At 34.3% G+C, this 19,779-nt stretch overlaps 4 protein-coding genes across 7 annotated transcripts; 2 read left to right on the top strand and 2 right to left on the bottom strand.

The window, feature by feature from the left end:
• The first annotated feature begins 711 nt into the window (after positions 1-711).
• LOC18019897 (zinc finger protein WIP2) lies at positions 712-3,079 on the top strand. The gene is made up of 2 exons (XM_006402794.2): positions 712-1,458; positions 2,404-3,079. Exons 1-2 carry the CDS (start codon positions 760-762, stop codon positions 2,854-2,856), a joined length of 1,152 nt encoding a protein of 383 aa, XP_006402857.1. The 5' UTR covers positions 712-759; the 3' UTR covers positions 2,857-3,079.
• Positions 3,080-10,938: 7,859 nt separating this feature from the next.
• Positions 10,939-13,760, top strand: LOC18019896 (carboxyl-terminal-processing peptidase 3, chloroplastic). Of its 2 annotated transcripts, XM_006402793.2 has the most exons (12): positions 10,939-11,298; positions 11,403-11,484; positions 11,567-11,697; positions 11,807-11,893; positions 12,017-12,095; positions 12,183-12,271; positions 12,371-12,406; positions 12,483-12,602; positions 12,679-12,765; positions 12,854-13,003; positions 13,128-13,235; positions 13,318-13,760. In XM_006402793.2, exons 1-12 carry the CDS (start codon positions 10,954-10,956, stop codon positions 13,546-13,548), a joined length of 1,545 nt encoding a protein of 514 aa, XP_006402856.1. In that variant the 5' UTR covers positions 10,939-10,953; the 3' UTR covers positions 13,549-13,760. The 2 variants fall into 2 exon arrangements, with proteins under 2 accessions (XP_006402856.1, XP_006402854.1); XM_006402791.2 differs by lacking the exon at positions 12,483-12,602.
• Positions 13,761-15,761: 2,001 nt separating this feature from the next.
• LOC18019895 (non-functional pseudokinase ZED1) lies at positions 15,762-17,872 on the bottom strand. Of its 3 annotated transcripts, XM_006402790.2 has the most exons (3): positions 17,559-17,872; positions 16,290-17,324; positions 15,762-16,138 (listed from the first exon to the last, which is right to left on the bottom strand). In XM_006402790.2, the coding sequence occupies exons 2-3, from the start codon at positions 17,292-17,294 to the stop codon at positions 16,094-16,096; spliced, it is 1,050 nt and encodes a 349-aa protein (XP_006402853.1). In that variant the 5' UTR covers positions 17,295-17,324; positions 17,559-17,872; the 3' UTR covers positions 15,762-16,093. The 3 variants fall into 3 exon arrangements, with proteins under 3 accessions (XP_006402853.1, XP_024012870.1, XP_024012869.1); XM_024157102.1 differs by having other exon boundaries at positions 15,762-17,321; positions 17,559-17,871; XM_024157101.1 differs by having other exon boundaries at positions 15,762-17,324; positions 17,559-17,867.
• A 97-nt stretch (positions 17,873-17,969) lies between these two features.
• Positions 17,970-19,706, bottom strand: LOC18019894 (non-functional pseudokinase ZED1). The gene has a single exon (XM_006402789.2). The coding sequence runs from the start codon at positions 19,342-19,344 to the stop codon at positions 18,337-18,339; it is 1,008 nt and encodes a 335-aa protein (XP_006402852.1). The 5' UTR covers positions 19,345-19,706; the 3' UTR covers positions 17,970-18,336.
• Between the last annotated feature and the right edge of the window lie 73 nt (positions 19,707-19,779).

Below are 19,779 nucleotides of genomic sequence, written 5' to 3'. Positions count from 1 at the left end.
AATACAAAAAAAAAATCATCTTTTATTATACAAACACAAGTTCTATCGACCTTACATCATCATATCTATAATTATTTATCAAACTAGATATATAACTAGATATACAGATTACAACTTCGCCTCGTTTTAGTCTAAACAAACGACGATAAACAAATCATCATATCCAAACATATATAGTTCGCTCTCTTTTTTTTTGTCATAGTTTCATTAATAAAGTACGTGAAGTCAGATATGCGAGCAAAAGTTATTGTATAGTGTCCAATGTCAAATGTATATTGCCAAAACTACAAATGCTACCTCCAAGACAGCTTAACCGCACCGTTTTTGTAAACCACATAGTAATGTTTGGTCAAGTAAACCACATGGTTTCCTTTTAACACAACTAGTTAAAAATTTGTCTCAAAGTTTTAACAAAGAATAAGGACCTACATATCTGAAGGAATTAATTACTTTGCGTAGACTAATATTAATTATACATTCGTATTTGACCTGCTCTTTTAGGTTTGTTCTTTTTTTTTTATTCGTTATAGTCTGTTTTTAGTTTTCACTCCATAATTAATAATCTCTCTCTCTCTCTCTCTCTCTCTCTCTCTCTCTCTCTCCCTCTCTTTTCACCCAAAAAAAAAACTCATTCTCTCTCTCACCATCCCATCACAATCTAAATCTCCATCTTCATCTCCATCTCTCTCTTCTTGTATAAAGATAATCACACAAGACTAACAAGTAAAAACTATTCCCTTCTCTCATTCTTTCTTCACCATGACTGATCCTTATTCCAATTTCTTCACAGACTGGTTCAAGTCCAATCGTTTTCACCATTACCCTAATTCCAGCTCCACTAACCCTTCTCCTTCTCCTCCTCCCCCTCCTCCTACCTCCTCTTTCTTCTTTTTCCCTCAGTCCGGCGATCTCCGCCGTCCACCGACGCCACTAACTCCTCCTCCTTCCCCTCCTCTCCGTGAAGCCCTCCCTCTCCTCAGCCTCAGCCCCGCCAACAAACAGCAAGACCACCATGACCATCTAATTCAAGAACCACCTTCAACCTCCATGGATGTAGATTACGATCATCACCATCACCATCACCACCAAGATGATCACAATCTTGATGACGATGACCATGACGTCACCGTTGCTCTTCACATAGGCCTTCCAAGCCCTAGTGCTCAAGAGATGGCCTCTTTGCTCATGATGTCTTCTTCTTCCTCTTCCTCGAGGACCACTCATCATCATGAGATCATAAACGACAAGAAAGATCTCGACAACGACTACCCTCATGGAGCCGCCGGTGGAGGAGAAGATGACGATGAAGATTCAGTGGGCGGCGACGGTGGATGTAGAATCAGCAGACTCAACAAGGGTCAATATTGGATCCCTACACCTTCTCAGATTCTTATTGGCCCTACTCAGTTCTCATGTCCTGTTTGCTTCAAAACCTTCAACAGATACAACAACATGCAGGTTCTCAATTTAAACTCACACTAATCTATATCTATGTATGCGAATGTTTTGAAGATTCCGTTTTCTTTTCCATGTGTAAATCGAATTTGTTTCTTGATTATCCGACTAAAACCAAAAGGTAAAAACCAAAGAAAATTTGTTTGCTCAACTAAGTTTCCTCGAAAAAAAAAAGTTTTTACCTTTAATCGGTAAATGTATATATAGATACATATACATACTGTTTTCAAATCAATCAAATGACGTGTCTTTGCTCTCTGATGCATGAATAAATCATTGCACTACAAAGAACCGAGAGACTTGAGACTGTGAAGACTGAGACTGAGATTTAACAAGACAGTAAATGTTCTTTATGTCTTTAGTACTTTCAGAGTCTCTGTGGCTTTGCTGCTTTCCTCTACAATATTGGCAAGTGTGTCATCCTTTTTCTGTATGAGAGTCTTTTAATGTCTAACGTGTAAAATAACAGTAGTCATACAAATTCCCATACCTATATATTTATATATATTCAGTTTTTTTTTGAAAAAATATATATGTATATATGACACATATAAATTCATATTCAGTTAATGTCAATATATATATTATGTATGGCTTAATTTGCTCTAAGTATGTATTGAACATGAATTAAGCATCTTGCTTTTAGTTTACCCGATTAATTTGCTTGCCGACGCATGCATTTACTTATCTTCTAATTAATTCTTTGTAGTATATGTGGAGTCTCCTTATATATTTTATTACATTTCAGCATTTGTTTGTTGGATAAAATATTCTTGTCATTTTACATATGATTCAAGGTTGATATGAAAGTTATGGTTAGAGTTATCATAACATCTTCTAGTATACACATGTTAACCAAAATGGTTCTCATACGTTATGAACTGGTCGGATATAGTATGAGTTATTCAAACCCTACGTGATAATATGTATACATGATTTTGTTTGCAGATGCATATGTGGGGACATGGATCACAATACAGAAAAGGACCCGAATCTCTGAGGGGAACACAGCCAACCGGAATGCTGAGGCTTCCGTGCTATTGCTGCGCACCTGGCTGTCGCAACAACATTGACCATCCAAGGGCAAAACCTCTCAAAGACTTCAGAACACTTCAAACACATTACAAAAGAAAGCATGGAATCAAACCCTTCATGTGTAGGAAATGTGGTAAGGCTTTCGCAGTACGAGGGGACTGGAGAACACATGAGAAGAATTGTGGTAAGCTTTGGTATTGCATCTGTGGATCTGATTTCAAGCACAAGCGATCTCTCAAAGATCACATCAAGGCTTTTGGAAATGGCCATGGAGCTTACGGCATTGATGGGTTTGATGAAGAAGATGAACCTGCCTCTGAGGTAGAACAGTTAGACAATGATCATGAGTCAATGCAGTCTAAATAGCTTTTATAAATTAGTATAAGTACTTCGTAATTCAGTATATATATTAATTCTAAGAGGGCACCTCAATCTATGGAGCAAGTTTTGATGGAGGTAGGGCTTTTCTAAGTAGGAGCTATATCATCTAATTGATGATAGACTAAAAATCAAATAAAAAATGGAATCAAGATCACTTGGAAAAGTCTAAAATTGTATTTCTAGTCTTATTGTTAAATTTATTACAAGACAGTGTAAAACTCACTAATGAGGTTTGTCCACGGTTTCTATTTGTATATATTATTTTGTCATTAATTTTTCGTTTTGAAGGAAATAAATCATAAACGTTTGAATTATATTTGTTAGGATAAAAATATTAGAAAAGCAGGTGTTATACATTCATGCATGCGTTGGGTGTGAATTTTCTCTATATATATTATATTCCCGATCATAATGAACATTTTCAAAATTTAGTTAGAGTACTGATATATTCTAGTTTATTTTATTCCCAAATGATATTTGGTTTTCTGGTGGAGTCATCTTTGAAATTATTTTATAATAGTAGTACTTAAATAATGCTACTTAATTGTCTACTGACATCATGGAGAATAATGAGAGAATGGACACTAGAGAATATTACTACTCAAGTGCTGAACTTTCTTAGGATGATCAAATTGCAAGTTATATCATACTTCACTTAATTTGTTTTTAAATGATGTGGTGATGCTAGTTAATTATAGTATGCCAAATGGTTGAGAATATTAGAAGGCATCTAAATATGTATGTGTTGCTCTAAAATTTTTAGTTAATTTTGTATTTATATGGTGCTCTAATAACCAACAGTTACGATACTTCAAAACTTTATTGCATCGTTTGCCAAATACCTTGTGTTGGTTTTTTTTTCTGATAAAACTGTCCTATGTACTGATGTTCGAATTAGAATTTTTTTTTTCGAATTAGAATTTCATAATTGTTAACGTAAATGCAGCCTATTAAAGCCAATTATTTATCTTACCACGTAAACAAATTATACTACCGGACTGCTAGTGATTTTCTTGTTATTGTACAGTTTTTGTTTTGAGTCAGTTTGTTATTAATGTTCAAGATCCAAATTAGATCTGATTGTGTAACTAGGATTACAGTGAAAGAGAGGCTTTTCTTCCTGCAAAGAGCTTTTTCAATATATATATGCTCACTTTTTGTTTTTCTTCTTCTCCTTTTTTGTTAGTGGAGAGACATATTTGCTCGTTGAAGGAACATTACACCTCTTTATCTATACATTATTCACTTTTATATTTTATCTTCAAATTCGAAACGATATGATTATCTCTCGGTTGAAGCATATATACAAACACCTACCTAATTTTCATTGATGTATAAAGGTATGCATAACAGTGAATATTCCTTAAGTGCTGTGTATGCATACGTATGCATGCAGTCATGTATATACACATGTATGAGAATGTACAAGAAGATGATGATAAATGGGTGAAGAAGGGGCAAAAAGTAATGTGAAGGAGAGTGATAAAAAACAAAAGAGAAGAGAGTGGAGCCCTAAGGGTGTGATGGGTTGGGCAGATTTGGGAGCAAAGATTGATGGTATCAACAGTTCTTTTTCTCTCTCTCTCACTCTCTGTTATTTGATTTGACATCTCATTTTTTCTTTGACCATATCTCTCCTTCTCTCTCTCTTCTACACACACTCTCACACAAATGACTCAACTTTCATAACTCCTCCAGTTAAAACCCACATGCTTGCTTCTTTTGTATTCATATCATATCAACTATCAAGGTTACACATCTTTTTGAAAATGTATTTGAACCAAATCTAAAATGTTACATTAATTATTGTATCCCTACCATAATTTAATTCATATATACATAAATCATACGAATTATCATTTTTGGGTTTAATATTGATTTTGGCTATTCTTGTAATCAACTTTGAGGTAATTCAGATTGATACAATATATAATGCATCCTGCAATATTGTTCTTTGCATCACACAAAAACATGTTAATACATTATACAGTGACCCACAAAGAAAATATACACAAATCCCATTTTTATAGTGAGAGAAGTGCATATAATTAAACATAATGTGTGGATTGTTTTTACATTGGTCACAAGCTGCAATTAAACAGAAAAAAAACTGAAAAAGTTATAAACGCATCTTTAAATTACATGTAGGATTCAGACATCATTTATTACCAATCAATTTCCTACCCCTTTGTTGGGAGAAATAGACCATCCCTACCTCTATTCCTTTGACCCCTTTCATCTTCCCAACACTTCTCCACATTTCTCGACCGATAAAATATATACAGGTATATACAAATAAACACTTAAGTGGTTCCTATTTGAATGTTCATCTCTTACATGCGGTAAAATGCGTTTATGCGTTTACAAATAACATTGCTAGTCGCTAACCATAATTCAAGTTTCGAAGAAAACGTTAACCTAACATAATTTTATACGGTAGAATTAGAAAACCTCTAGATTAATATTCTTTACTTTATGTGTTCTCGGAGTCTACGTTTTATAATAAAATATTCTAAACAAGTCCAATAGTTTGTGAAACACTTCGACTAGCAAGAAATTGTTTTCTTTTAATATAATTATATTTATACCATATAATGACTAACTGACTAAGATTCAAAGCAAATAAGACACTGAATTTAAATTTGACAACTTATGAACATTGCTATCCAAAATTCTTATTTGGTTAGAAACTTATATATATCCAGTTAAACGTCTACATGCACATGTTGATATGTAATATATTAAAATACATCAATCACAAAAAGAAACATAAAAATAAATGGAAAACTAGTGATATATACGAAGAGGTTTCCGAATCTCGAAACCGAATTGTTCTCTGTGAGTGTGCATATATCTAAAAGACATTTTCAAAATCCGAGCAATATATATTTGGACTTTTCTGCTGTTGCCGGAAAGAATCCGAACATTGGACTTCACTTTGTTCCGTAATTATGATGTTACATTAACTAATACATTGGTAAACCCTAAGTTTATACATTGGTTGTTTTAACGTAGATATTTTTTCTTGTCTGAATAAACTTAAATGAAAGCCTGAAATCCTGCTTTTTAAAATCCCGAAGCTATATTTACCGTAAATTCGTTAAACGAAATTTTAATCACTTTACAATTTCCTATGATCATGTCGAGAAATGCAAATGTCTAAATTTATTACTCAACTTATTTTATTTATGTTACTGTTCATATTTCAAGGCTGATCTGAAGGAGACAGCTTTGTCTGCCGTGGCTCAAATCTCCATCTCCCACATTTAATTTAATTTAATGGACACACACGTACGTACACTGTTTACATTTGTATTTTTAATATTAGGTCAGAAAAAACTTTTTTAACGTATTCGTTTTGTCTATACATATAAACGTAAAGATCTAATTTAATCGTAAATGAAATATACAATAATAGAATCAAGTAGTACATAAAGAAGATTAATGTAGCTATGTATGATTTTTCGACAACTTTGTTTGAGGGAGGCCCCAACATGCAAAAGGAAAAGGGAGAAAGAGGCCAAATTGAGCTTGACTCATGATTAATCACGGGTACCTCAAAAGAGCAAACAAAAAAAAGGAATAAATTAATTTCATATTTTTTTAGAAGAAATAATATATATGGTAGTAAAACCAACATATATATCTCAATATTAATTGTTTTTAAAAGTATATTCCAGTTGATTAGTATATACTCTGTTTTAAAATATAAGATATTTAGATAAAAGTAATTAAAGAGATTAAGAAATCATTTTAAAAAACAAAACATCATTTGATTAATAGTTAAAAATATAATTCAAGCAATCATTAAAAAAAATATTGTTGAATTTTAAACATTAAAAGGACAAAACATTCTTAAAATTGCATAGAGACTTGTAAAACATTTTACAAAATAAAAAAAAATAAAACAACTTAAACATTTTATATTATGGGATAAAAGGACGTACAATATCTCTATATTGGACAAACAAAAAGAAATGAAGAAAATAATACAAAGGGCTCGGTGCATGGTATACTGGTATGTAGGAATGATGTGCCTTTTAATACATTATATTCCCTAACCACGAAAGAAGGGGAAGAGAGTAAAATTGAGATTCAAATGATCGTTGACTAAATGATTGTTTTATTTGTAAGTGTTTTTGTGATCCGATCGTAGTTCAAACTTTGCCAAAGTTATATCATTGATTCAGACCTTTTTTGTGTTTTTGGATTTTATCTTAACAATTAACACGAGAATCAGCTTGATTTTATTGTCTTTCAAATATGTATCTGTTCGCATCCATTAATACTCGAGCGGCATCGAACACTTATCTGACGCTATTAGCAATAGTATATATGATCCATAATATTTGGCGAAGAAATTATGATACTTATTTTAAAAACATTTCGGTCTTGTTTCACAGATAATAATATTATAATATATTATATAATCGGTCTCGTTGGCTCGTGATCATTGTCCGAGCGTGTTCTTTTGTCCATATTCTTTATTTGATCAACTTTATTTTTTCTACTCCTGTTAAAGCTATTTGATCATCATGTTTGTAGATTCTCCAAGTTGTATGTAGTGTTGGGTTTCTTTCACCAGCGAATATTATCTCAAGAAAACATTATTTGAAAACACCTTTTCATCAACCTTTATTTTTAGTAATATTTAATCCTTTAAACAGAAATTAACAAACAGTGGAAATTACAACCTCATTAGGGGGGAGCTTCCAAAACTAAGTTTTAATTTCATAAATACTATAACATTAATTAATAATAGCTACTAAATACAAAGATCAATCGTGCGAGACTTAGATTAATTTTTTGTTTTACATGGGTTATTTCCAATCTGTCGTCGTATATCTTATCTATAGATGAGTATAAGTAAATAATCTTTCTATATGGTTTTAATCTCAGTGACACTTATGTGGAATAAGGAAAAATAAGTTTCTATATACACAAGCTGACAAGTACAAACATATATATATATATACAGACAACCACAGCGTGTCTGTGTGTGTTAAGCACTGAAGCTAGAGGGTGAGATCATCACAGAACGGAGGGGCAGATGATACCAGGAAAAATAAATAGAAACAAAGAAAAGGTAGCAAAAATCATACCTATCTGATTTTATTGGTGCTTTTATATAAGAAAAAAATGTTTATTTATATACATGTGATTGGACACGGCATCGACTTTTGTCTTTCCAATTACTTTGAGGAGAGATTCTATTTTGAGGTTAACATAACTCCTAAGAAAAATACCCACACTCTTTTTTCCCATTTCCCTATTTCACCCATCAAGCTTTCCTACATTCATTACCCCTAAAAGTATATATACACCTCTATATATAAAATCATTATACTCAATATATTTTAAAATTAAGTTGTCTACCCTCGACATTATGACATATTAGCTGCATTGCTAAATACTTATTTCGATTAGTTTTTCAACAATTCTTAGAATTTTGTATAGTTCGCAATATATAGATAGACAAAATAAATCATTTGTGGTGTAATTTCATCATAAAATAAATGAATAATTGCATAATGCAAATGTTCATCATTAAAAATGTTTTTGAAATTAAACCGTTTTTTTTCTGAAATGAAACTTACACTAAATAATCCACATTCAGAGTTAAGATATAATAAGAATTAGATATCGCTAGACTCAACAGAGTACTCGGGCCGAATATAAACATATTTTGTTTTGATCACAATATCACCACGCGAAACCTAACAAAGCTTTTACCCCTTAATTTCGTAGATGCTCGATTGGATGATTGATATTAATTTCAACAAGTGGATTTTTGGTCAACTTAGTAGTAACTACACATTTTCTAATAGTAGTGTTTATTTTGACAACAACAAAAAAATGGACCACATAACATAAGTAAATTGTCAGTGAAGGTATTTTCATTCAGGTACTCTTTCTTTTATGAACAGTGGACTTTGATAAGAGCAGGTCTGTTATCCTTTCTCTCTCTCTCCCCTAATTATTTTTCATTTACTCTTTTCCTTTTCCTCTTTTTTTCTTTTCTTCTATTTCAAACTCTCTTTTTTTTTTTGTCTGCAACAATATGCTTTAAGTGAAATGTGTCTTTATCTCCTTTCCCATACCTCCTTTGTTTTTCTTTTTGTTCAATTACTTTTCAGAAACAACCAAAATTAAAAGATAACATTTCTTACTCTTAATTTTTAAAGAAGAGCCAGTTGATCAGATTTTCTTTCTGTATAGTCGGTTATGTTATAAAAAGTACCAGTTTCTAAGAACAATTTTAGAACAGAACCAAAGAGAAGTATACATGTATGTGTTACTTACGTAGATTGTTGAGATTAAAGACTAAAAAAATTACGAAGGATATATATATATATATACTTTTGTAAACAGTACTAGTAGTGATCTTTTCCATTATTTCAGTACAACAATATGCTCGTTTTTTTTTTGGAAAAACATTACTGAAATTTAGAATTTTAATTATATTTTGAAAAGAGTTGTGATATATATATATATAATTGAATAATTCATAATTAATATTTCTAATATATAATTGAATAATGCAAAACTAATATTTTACCATAAAATTACTCAAGTGGTAATACTATAATAGTTTCGTTCTGTTAACTCCCTTAGAGTTTTCTTTCCACCGATGCACTCCTCACACGCTTAAGCCTAAGCTATCTTGAAAATTTCAATATTTTATTTCACTTTAAGAAAATGTATATCTTGATATGTGGTGATGAATATTATTAATTAGTACTTTTTAATTATTTATTGATAATAAGATCATGTACTAAGAAATTTGGTCTCGGAACTCATAAGAAAAGGGCACGTTCACGTTAGGACTAATGTAAAAGCCAAAATACGAGAGAGGGATGGGTTTATGAATTATGAGGAACCCCATACTCGCCAGAATTACCTATCAGAGGGGAAGCAATCAATTTGGAGATGAAGTGTATGTCGATCTTCTAAACATTCCATTTCTAAAGTCAAAGCCCTAAATTTCAGTTCCAAAATTGATCGTTTTTTCCCGATGCATGCACATGCAACACTTTAATTTCATTCACGTGTCATGGTGGTGATCCTCTCTATAGTATGCCAAAAGTAATTTTAATTCATTGTGTATACCCTTTTATAGAATGTTTTCTTGAGTATATGATATCGCTATAACTTGCCACATATTTATAATAAATGTCACTAGTTCAACTCTATTTGAAAAAGAGTAATTTACGTGTTAAATGTTATATTATATATTAACGTCTTGTACATTGAAAAAGAATCCCAAACTTCCAAACTTTGTAAAAGAAATAATCTATATGACAATTCTGACCAAATCCATATGTTGTGGCTCCGATTAATATTTGATTACTAACTTTTTCGTTTGTGTGGAGTTTAAATTCATACCCAATGTACTGAAATAAAATTCATCGCCGCTTTGAAAACAATTCCTAGATATTTGTAATTTCAAAAACAATCTGGTAAGTTTTGTCTGATGAACTTATTTCCGGTCATATAATAGTTCCAAGGCCTTAACATACACATATCAAAAAGTTTACTTATTCAAAGAGATTTGAAATATCGTCTAGCGAACAACATTAATAGTTAAACCCAAAGGTTTAGTTAACGTTAGAATATCTATTTTGTTAAATTCAAAAGCAAACCAAACAACAACATAACGAGTTCATTATGAAAGAAAAAAAATTGGGAGTCCCCATAAAATATACAGCATGAGACTAAAATATAATCGGAAAATTTCAGGCCCAAATCAAAACAAAAATGGGCCTTATGACAAATTTCAAGTAAAACATCTTTTTGACTCTCTGGTCCAGATCCTCTGATACGACTGAGTCACTGACGTAAACGAAAGTCGGAACACGTGTACTTGTCGACTCCAGTTCTTACTTTAGATACGCAACAGCAAAAATCTCTAAGCCACAAAGATTCAAGTGGACCCATAAAAGAATCTTCCACAATTTGACTTAACTGTCTTAAACACGTCATTAGATTAAAAACCATTACAGCATTTTTCATATGTCTCATTATACTCACGGTTTTAATTTTTACACTGAGATTTCAAGTTTCAATTTCAAATTTCACAATATGGAAAAAATTGTAACCCCAAAACTTGATCTTCCTCTGTTACACTTCCCGAATTCTCGGAAACCCACTTCGATTCAGTATCCGATTCTCCGATTCTCGAGTTTGAATCGCTATGGGCGTCACAAGAGACGGCCTTGTCTTGCATCTTCTTCGCGTCTAGGGCTCGAATCTAAGATCGAAACTGATTCAGAGAGCCATGGTGTGATAATGGACAATACCGTTGGAAGAAGATTGCTCGGTTTAACCGCCGCCGTTGCTGTAGCGGTTTCTTCTTCGTTCTGCTGCGAATCTCCGGCACTCGCTGAGTCTTTCACTATAGCTTTCCCTGTTTCACGCGCTCGTGAGGTGAATCAAGCTTTTTAATTGAGCTCTGTTCTCTGCTTTTTTTTGTTCTAACGTCTCTGAGAAATTAGGCTCTTTTTTTCTTCTTCTTTTGATGTCTTGTCAAGGTTACTACAGTACAGCGAACTCTTGTGGAAGCTTGGGGTTTGATTAGAGAAACGTTTGTTGATCCAACGTTTAATCATCAGGGTAATAAAGTTTTGATTTTTGGATGAATTTGTTGGAGGATTTTGTAGAATGATAGTGAGGGAAGTGTTTATTTTTTTTGCAGATTGGGATTCTAGGCTGCAGCAAACGATGGTGGAAATGTTTCCTCTAAGATCAGCAGATGCTGCTTATGGAAAGATCAAAGCGATGCTCTCTACTCTTGGTGATCCCTTCACTCGGATCATTAGCCCAAAGGTATTTGCAAGTTCTGTTGATTCCTCTAAGAAAATGTATTTCTTTACTGTTTCTGGGCATGATTTGAATGAAGTTGGTTCTGCTTCAAGACACATCTTTTGACTTGCAGGAGTACCAAAGTTTCAGAATTGGCAGCGATGGAAGTCTCCAAGGTGTTGGACTTTTCATAAACTCAGAGCCAAGAACAGGTCACCTGGTTAGTGACAAACACATCTTGAGACCAAAGAAGCTTACTTTTTTTTTTTGTCAATACCATTTTTTTTTTCATTTTGTAAGCATGAAGTAGATAGATCTTGTTTCATGGTAGAGCCCAATGTAGGTTGTTATGTCATGCATAGAAGGTAGCCCAGCAGATCGTGCGGGTATACATGAAGGCGAGGAATTAGTCGAGATAAATGGTACATTCTACATTCGTCCTTAATTCCTACCAACTTTGATTGCTGCAAATTGGCTATAACCTGAATTGTTTCTTTATGCGATTTCAGGTGAGAAACTGGATGGTATTGATAGTGAAGCAGCAGCGCAGAAGCTGAGAGGCCGAGTTGGAACATTCGTTACGGTCAAACTAAAAAGTGTATGTACTATCTTCTCTATCGGTTTCTTCTGCATTCTTATTTTTGAAAAGCCGGTATGGTTGAGATCAAGCCAGTTAAGTTTTTGTCATCTCTTGCAGGTAAATGGATCAGGGACGGATTCCGGTATCAGAGAGGTATTATTACTGGTGCTTATGTTATATTTTTTTTTCAGGTTATTTTACTAAGTAAATGTCTCTCATATATGTAAAGGTCAAGTTACCTCGAGATTACATTAAGCTCTCTCCGATATCAAGTGCTATAATCCCACATAAGACACCTGATGGTAGATTAGCAAAAACCGGTTATGTCAAACTCAATGCGTTTTCTCAGGTTACTGTTTATGAAAAGTAAAAAAAAAAAAAATATGATAATTGATATGAGTTCATTGATTTGAACCTTCCAATAGACTGCAGCGTCTGATATGGAAAATGCGGTCCACGAGATGGAGAATCAGAATGTTCAGTCATACATTCTAGACCTAAGGAACAATCCGGTAAGTTTCAGGTTTTTATTTTGTACAGCGAGTTATCTTCTATTTGTTACAATTTCAGACACTTAGCTTTCGATATTTCCATTTTCAGGGAGGTTTGGTTAAAGCAGGACTCGATGTTGCACAATTATGGCTTGACGGAGATGAGACTCTTGTGTATACAATCAACCGTGAAGGGGTTACATCACCAATAAATATGATTGACGGACACGCCTTGACACATGATCCACTTGTCGTGCTCGTGAGTATATATATATATAAGCTGGCTAGATGATCAATTAAAGCAATCTGTTAGGTTCCATAAATACTTTGTTCCAAAAATTGAAACAGAGTTTTGTTATGTGTCTTGATAAAATGGTGACCAGGTGAATGAAGGAAGTGCAAGTGCAAGTGAGATTTTGGCTGGTGCTTTACACGATAATGGTCGAGCTATACTTGTTGGTCGTCGCACATTCGGAAAAGGGAAAATCCAGGTATATACATTTATACAAATACATAGTTCGTAAATCTTGATCTTATGATATGATTTGTTGCATGTTTTTGTGACTTTGCAAGAGCGTAACGGAGCTAGACGACGGTTCCGCTTTGTTTGTGACGGTAGCTAAGTATTTGTCGCCTTCTCTACACGAAATTGATCAAGTAGGGATCGCACCTGATGTACAGTGTACCACTGATATGATCGATCCTTTGACCAGCGAGATACTTATGAAGATGAACAGTTCGGTTCCATTGCTTGAAGCAGACTCGTGTGTTATGATCGCTGAGCACGAACTTGAGACTCGATGAGCCAATGGAACAGCTTCTTGATGGGTTTTATCGTTAATTCTTAGGACAAGAAATTATGGTGTAGCCTGTAAATATTGATAGTCCCATGTATTATTCTATTTGGCACGTACTGTTGTTGTTGTCGTGTATACGTAGAACCACTGCAATTATTTAATGCAACTTTTGTAATATTACATTTTTTTGGTATAGTTTTACTTGTAAGTTTCGAGATTTTGGGAAATGCTCTTTTGAGTTCAAACTATGAAGATGTGTTGCAGATCTATAAAACGTAGCATATCTAATTCGTTAATATCGGAAACAACATTTTTCTAATCATTTGGTGTTGATGATAGGTTTTGTGTAGTTTACCAACTCACGTTATCTCAAATTAATCCGTTAGTGATGTATAAAAGAATGTTGCATTCGAACAATCTTTATGTATGTGTATGAAAAAACTAAATTTTCTTTTTCTTTTTGAAAATTGTGACTCATGTTCATGTGACAAGAATATCAAAACAGAAATGCTAAAATAAATCTAAGCCACAACATATTGCAATTCTTCTTACCGTAACTATAGTCGTATTCAACGGTGATTAGTTAATTTTGACTATCATAAAAAATAAAAATTCCTGATATTCCGCAAAACTAAATCTGTTTATTTTGGTAAATATAAGTTAATGTTAAAAATAGCTTTAGTTCCACACATATAAATGAGCCATCACCAACATCCATTTTCCTCAGACCTGCAAGAACTTCAAAAACACAAAAAAAAAAACTAAATAAAAAAAGAAGAAAAAACCCCTTTCAGGTCTCAACAATGGAGATGAAGAAGATCGCCTGCGGTGTGCTTTTCGCTGCTGCCTCCATGACCGCCGTTATGGCTATGGAGGAAGCCGGAGCTCCGGCACCAGGACCCGCCGCATCCGCCGCCTCGGCTGCATTGCCGGCTCTTGGCTCTTTGGTTGGGGCTTCCCTTGTGTCCCTCTTCAGCTACTACTTGCACTAAGCTATACCTTTCATTTTATGTAATAATACTATTTGTGTGATCTTATTCATTGTCCTACCTATTTCCATTTCACTTGTTTATTAATAAAACAGAGAAAGTTATTCAAGAATAAACTTTCTCTTCTTCATTCTTTTCTTTAAATTTTTGATTTGTGGATGGTGCATTTTAAATCTGGTTTCCCTCCTCATGGGATTAAAATTGGACACATACTACAGCTATTTTTTAATAAAAAAATCTCCAACAAATATGTCATGTTAGGATTGTTACATGTGAAACATCTAATTTATTTTTAACATTTTATATTATCTACAAAAAAAAACTAGTGATTTAACTAGTGATTGATAGTATTAGCTATTTTTTTTTTAAAAAAAATCTCCAACAAATATGTCATGTTAGGATTGTTATATGTGAAACATCTAATTTATTTTTAACATTTTATATTATCTACCAAAAAAACCTAGTGATTTAACAAGTGATTGATAGTATTAGCTTTTTTTTTAAAAAAAAAAATCTCCAACAAATATGTCATGTTAGGATTGTTTACATGTGAAACATCTAATTTATTTTTAACATTTTATATTATCTACAAAAAAAACTAGTGATTTAACTAGTGATTGATAGTATTAATTAGTTTTGGAACTTCAGTATATTCTACATAGTTATTACCATTATGTTTCTATAATTTGTTTGCTGATTTTTATACATAGTATTTAAAGTGAAGAATGTTAGCTCCAATCTTGTAATTGATACAATGACCAAAAGAATGTTATCTGGACCCCCGATGGCCCGATGTTAAAAAAACCTTCCTCTGTTGTCTATTTGATGAGCGGCAACAAGAACGTTCTCAAGCTCTTGGGATGTTGTCTAGAGTTTTCTAATCAAAAAGAAGGAGTTTTTTCAAAGAACAAGAGGATTTGTAGCTAGAATCTCTCTGCGATGTCTTCATCCGCTCGAGTTCTTTAGCTACTTGGATCATCTTTGGTCTATCTTCCTCTCACTTATCTTTATATTCCGTCACAAAAGTCGTGGCATGATGTAATTGATCGAGATACCCAAATGTTCTACACTTGATTCCTCTGAGGGAGAGAGAACAATCTTTTGAGTCCAGTTCTTTCCCAAAACGTGCATTGGCTTTACATCTCTATTTATGATGGTCTTAGGGGATGCAATGTGAAGATAAGTTACATCATTTGCAATATTTTTCCCAATATTTAACCGTAAACCATTGGCAAACAAAAAAATTCTTCTCCGTTAGCCACAATAGCTCCTCTCTGATTCAAAACTCCATTATCTGCGAATTCAAACACAAGAACCGGAAAAGGAAACTCGAGAAGACATCCTAATAGATTAAGAAAGTTATTGTGATTGCTCATTATCTGTTCTTGGACTGTATAAAGCCAACTCTGAAAACTATATCTTCCTGTAGTGTGGAATTCAGATTCATACAGAAAACAAAATCACTCAGAGAGAACACACATAAAACTTTGACCTTCTGTTAGTGTAGTGTGATTTTGTACTTACGCTTCAAAACCTTCTTCTTGATGCTCATCATATATATGTTTATTCCCGGTTAACTTCAATATGTTTGGCACTCCCTTGTGAGCTCTGTGAGTCCCAGCAGAAGAAACAATTGTTAGCGACGAAACATGTTTACACGGATGGATGGTGCTGGTGCTGGTCCAGCTTCAAGAACAGAGAGGATCTCTAGCTAGGATTCCAGAAATGATGTCTCAATCAGCTTTAGTTCTTTAGCTACCTGAATCATCTTCGGTCTGTCTTCATCCCTCTCCTTGCAGCATCTCAGCGCAAGTACAACACACGCTTCCACCTGCAATATCTGAGCACTTGTAATGTCGTCATTCATCATCATAGGATCAATAACTTCATTGAGCTTCTCATTTTCATATAAGCCTTTCACATATCCAAGAATACCAACTCGATACCCATCAGATACTGTGAAGTAAACCGGTCTGCCAGTGAGAAGAACCATCAATAAGACTCCAAAGCTGTACACATCGGTATATTCTGTCACAAGCCTTGTTGCAAAGTATAATGGATCGAGGTACCCGTATGTACCCACAACGTCTTCAGCTTCTATTTGTGATTTTCCCTCGTCGAGCGATATGGAGAAAGACAAATCAGACAGCTTTGTGGTCCAGTTCTTGTCCAAGAAAACGTGCATTGGCTTAACATCTCTATATATGATGATCTTAGGGAATGCCATGTGAAGATAAGCCAAGGCATTTGCAATCTCTTTCCCAATCTTCAACCTCAAACTCAAAGGCAATAACGATTCCTCCCCATTAACCGTAATACCTCCTCGATGATTTAAAACTCCATGTTCTGCGAATTCAAATACCAGAACCGGATAAGGGAACTCAAGACAACATCCTAATAGTTTAAGAAAATTGTTGTGGTTGCTCATCCGAGCAGACAAGACGATGTCTTTGTATACCTCTCCTTCTCTGTAATCTGTAACTTTATACTCGGAGAATCTCTTGATCATGTAAGATCTATCTTCGATTTCACCTTTGTACCAAATGTAGAACCCTTCTTTGGTGACAAAACAACTGGAATCGAAGTTCTTGGTGGCTTTAAGGATCTGGTGAGAAGAAAAACTGCGTATAGGAATGGATTTACCGTTACAATCAGCGATAAGTTCTTTTAAGAACTTGCTTCCGTTCTTCAAGAACCACCTTTCCTCCTTCACGTCTTTTTCCTTGTTTTTCGAGTATGACCAAGATCTCAGATTCTGCTTCATCGTCTTTAATAGGAAGTACCTAAAGTGCTTCTGAAAAAAAAAAAGAAGTCAATCTTATGTTTCCAAAGAGTATACAAAGGCATAAGTATATGCAAAGATACATCTAAACGAGTGGATCTCAAAATATGTTGAAAGATCAACATCCAAAAAGTTATTTTATTTATATATTTTTCCTTACCTCCAATTATCGAAATAGTAAATAAACAGAGGCAAAAAAAAAAAAAAAAAAAATCAAGGATGCACTTTCCTTTGAACTATCCTCACCTTTTTTCATGGAAGAAATTCGTCTTGAGTCAAAGTCTTTCTTTGAACCCTTCCATGCTCGCTCCTCCACTTCTCAGCTCTGTATGTTGATGAATGATCAGAAGATCGATTATTGGAGGAAAAAGATGAAGAAGAAGTCAGAAACAAATCAACGGCTAAGATTGTTCCAAGAGAACGGGAAGGTCTTCTTAGAAGATGTCATCGAGCTTTGCAATGGCAAATCAATCCAACCAAAACCTACTCTGCTAGCTTGAGATTCATTTGTCAGAGATTAATAAGTGTTTACTTCTTGGACGATTTTGAGAAACAGACAAAATACTAGACCACCTTAAAACCTGACAGAATAAGCTCGGCCAAATTGGCATGAAATAAACATTACAAAGTTCATACATTAACCCCACTTAAGTACAATAGGTAGAACACAGTAAAGTATTATTAACCCTGAGGTTGAATCTGCTGTTATGTAAGAAACAGAGTAAGCTCTTCTTGTTACAAGAATAGAGAGGATCTCTAGCTATAATCTCTTTGCAAGTCACAGAATTTGCAAGTAAAAAAAAAAAAACAAAAAACACTTAAAAGCAAATTCTCCAAAACTATGCCTCGATGCTAAGAAGAACTACTCCTTATCCTTAGTTGGACACAGAGGATGTATTTGAAAACCTAAAGACAGATTTGTATACCCTCTCGACTCCCTCCTAATCAAAACGAAGTTTTTACTTAAATTTGAGCATGATATCAATCTTAAATTTGACCATCCTCGACTCATTTTCAAGCCACTTTAACAATTGAGTGATCTTTCTATCAGCTTAATCTCTTTTGCGACCAAAATCATCTTTGGCCTGTTTTCATCCCTCTTCTCGCAGCATCTCAGTGCCAGGTCAAGCAACATATTCATCTGACCAAGCCTCATGTGGTTCGGATCACCCGCAAATTCAACAGTTTCTCCTCTCTCCCGTAGATCCTTGACATAGTCAAGAATATTACAATGAACACCACTTGATGCAGCGAAAACTGCTGGTCTTCCCGTAAGAAGAACCAACATAAAGATTCCAAAGCTGAAGACATCTGTGTATTCCGACACTAAACCCCTGGAGAAGTAAACCGGATCTATGTATCCGAAAGTTCCCATCACATTATCTTTGATCCACGACTTCCCCTCAGGGAGTGATACTGAAAACGTGAAATCAGTCAGCTTAGCCGTCAAATTCTTATCCAAGAAAACATTCATCGGCTTGATATCTCTGTGTATAATAATCCTAGGGAAGGCCGTGTGAAGATAAGTCACAGCAATCGCAACCTCCTTGGCTATCTTCAATCGAAGATTCCACGGCAATAACGTACCGTCCTCGCAACCAAAACCTCCTCGCTCGTTCAAAGCTCCATTCTCTGGGTATTCGAAGACCATAATCGGAAGGGAAAATTCGAGGGAACATCCCACAAGTTTGAGAAAACTAGTTTGATTGCTTACCCGAGCAGATAAGACCATGTCGTTGTAAACCTCTCGCACACTCTCTCCTGTAAACCCTGACTCCGTGAATTTCTTGATCGCGTAAGGTCGGTTTTCGATGACGCCCTTGTACCAGGTAAAGAATCTATGACGAGAGATGTAACAGTTGGGATCGAATCGATCCGTGGCATTGAGGATTTGATCGGAAGAGAAAAACCGGATCGGGTTTGAAATACCGTTGGAATCGGCGATGAGTTCCTGGAGGAAACTGCTTCCATTGTTGATGAACCATTCGCTCCGCTGCTTCTCCTTCACATTCTTCCTTCTCCAGGGTCTCATCGTCAAATGCAATATGCGACAAAAAAAAATATTTGAGCTACCACAGACATTAGTTTCAGGGAATTTTTGCTTATTTTATAGGAGTACATCTTTGACCTACTCATGTTGAATCTGACGCCATTGAAGTTTCAGAAAGTCTTAACTTTTTTTTTTAAGTCAACGAGTTTGAAACTCACTCAAACTCAATGATCAACACAAAAACTTTCATGAGGTTTCAGCTTTGTAGCCTAATATTCCTGATAAACAATTCCAATGAGAATACTTCTAAGTTAGTTCTCGAAACTATGGCTCCTGCTTCCGGATCTAAATCGAAAGCTAAGAACTACTCCATAGTACAACACTGAGCTTTTCTGAAAACCAGAACCATCTTTCATTTTCTGCCTGCTTCTCTGAACCTGAAGAAGATTTATTTACTGTTTAAACTCATTCCTTAAT

This window comes from Eutrema salsugineum, unplaced genomic scaffold (genome assembly GCF_000478725.1).
Source record: "Eutrema salsugineum unplaced genomic scaffold, Eutsalg1_0 scaffold_19, whole genome shotgun sequence".
Taxonomy (NCBI): Eukaryota; Viridiplantae; Streptophyta; class Magnoliopsida; order Brassicales; family Brassicaceae; genus Eutrema; species Eutrema salsugineum.
This window is presented reverse-complemented; position numbering and strand designations above follow the sequence as displayed.

Excerpts from the sequence above, each read along its gene's own strand:
- LOC18019897 (XM_006402794.2), top strand. The coding sequence starts at position 760 with ATGACTGATCCTTATTCCAATTTCTTCACAGACTGGTTCAAGTCCAAT. Across the intron at positions 1,459-2,403 it reads ACAGATACAACAACATGCAG|ATGCATATGTGGGGACATGG; the intron begins GTTCTCAATTTA and ends TTTTGTTTGCAG.
- LOC18019896 (XM_006402793.2), top strand. The coding sequence starts at position 10,954 with ATGGAAAAAATTGTAACCCCAAAACTTGATCTTCCTCTGTTACACTTC. Across the intron at positions 12,603-12,678 it reads AACTCAATGCGTTTTCTCAG|ACTGCAGCGTCTGATATGGA; the intron begins GTTACTGTTTAT and ends ACCTTCCAATAG. Across the intron at positions 12,766-12,853 it reads TAGACCTAAGGAACAATCCG|GGAGGTTTGGTTAAAGCAGG; the intron begins GTAAGTTTCAGG and ends TTCCATTTTCAG.
- LOC18019895 (XM_024157102.1), bottom strand. The coding sequence starts at position 17,294 with ATGAAGCAGAATCTGAGATCTTGGTCATACTCGAAAAACAAGGAAAAA.
- LOC18019894 (XM_006402789.2), bottom strand. The coding sequence starts at position 19,344 with ATGAGACCCTGGAGAAGGAAGAATGTGAAGGAGAAGCAGCGGAGCGAA.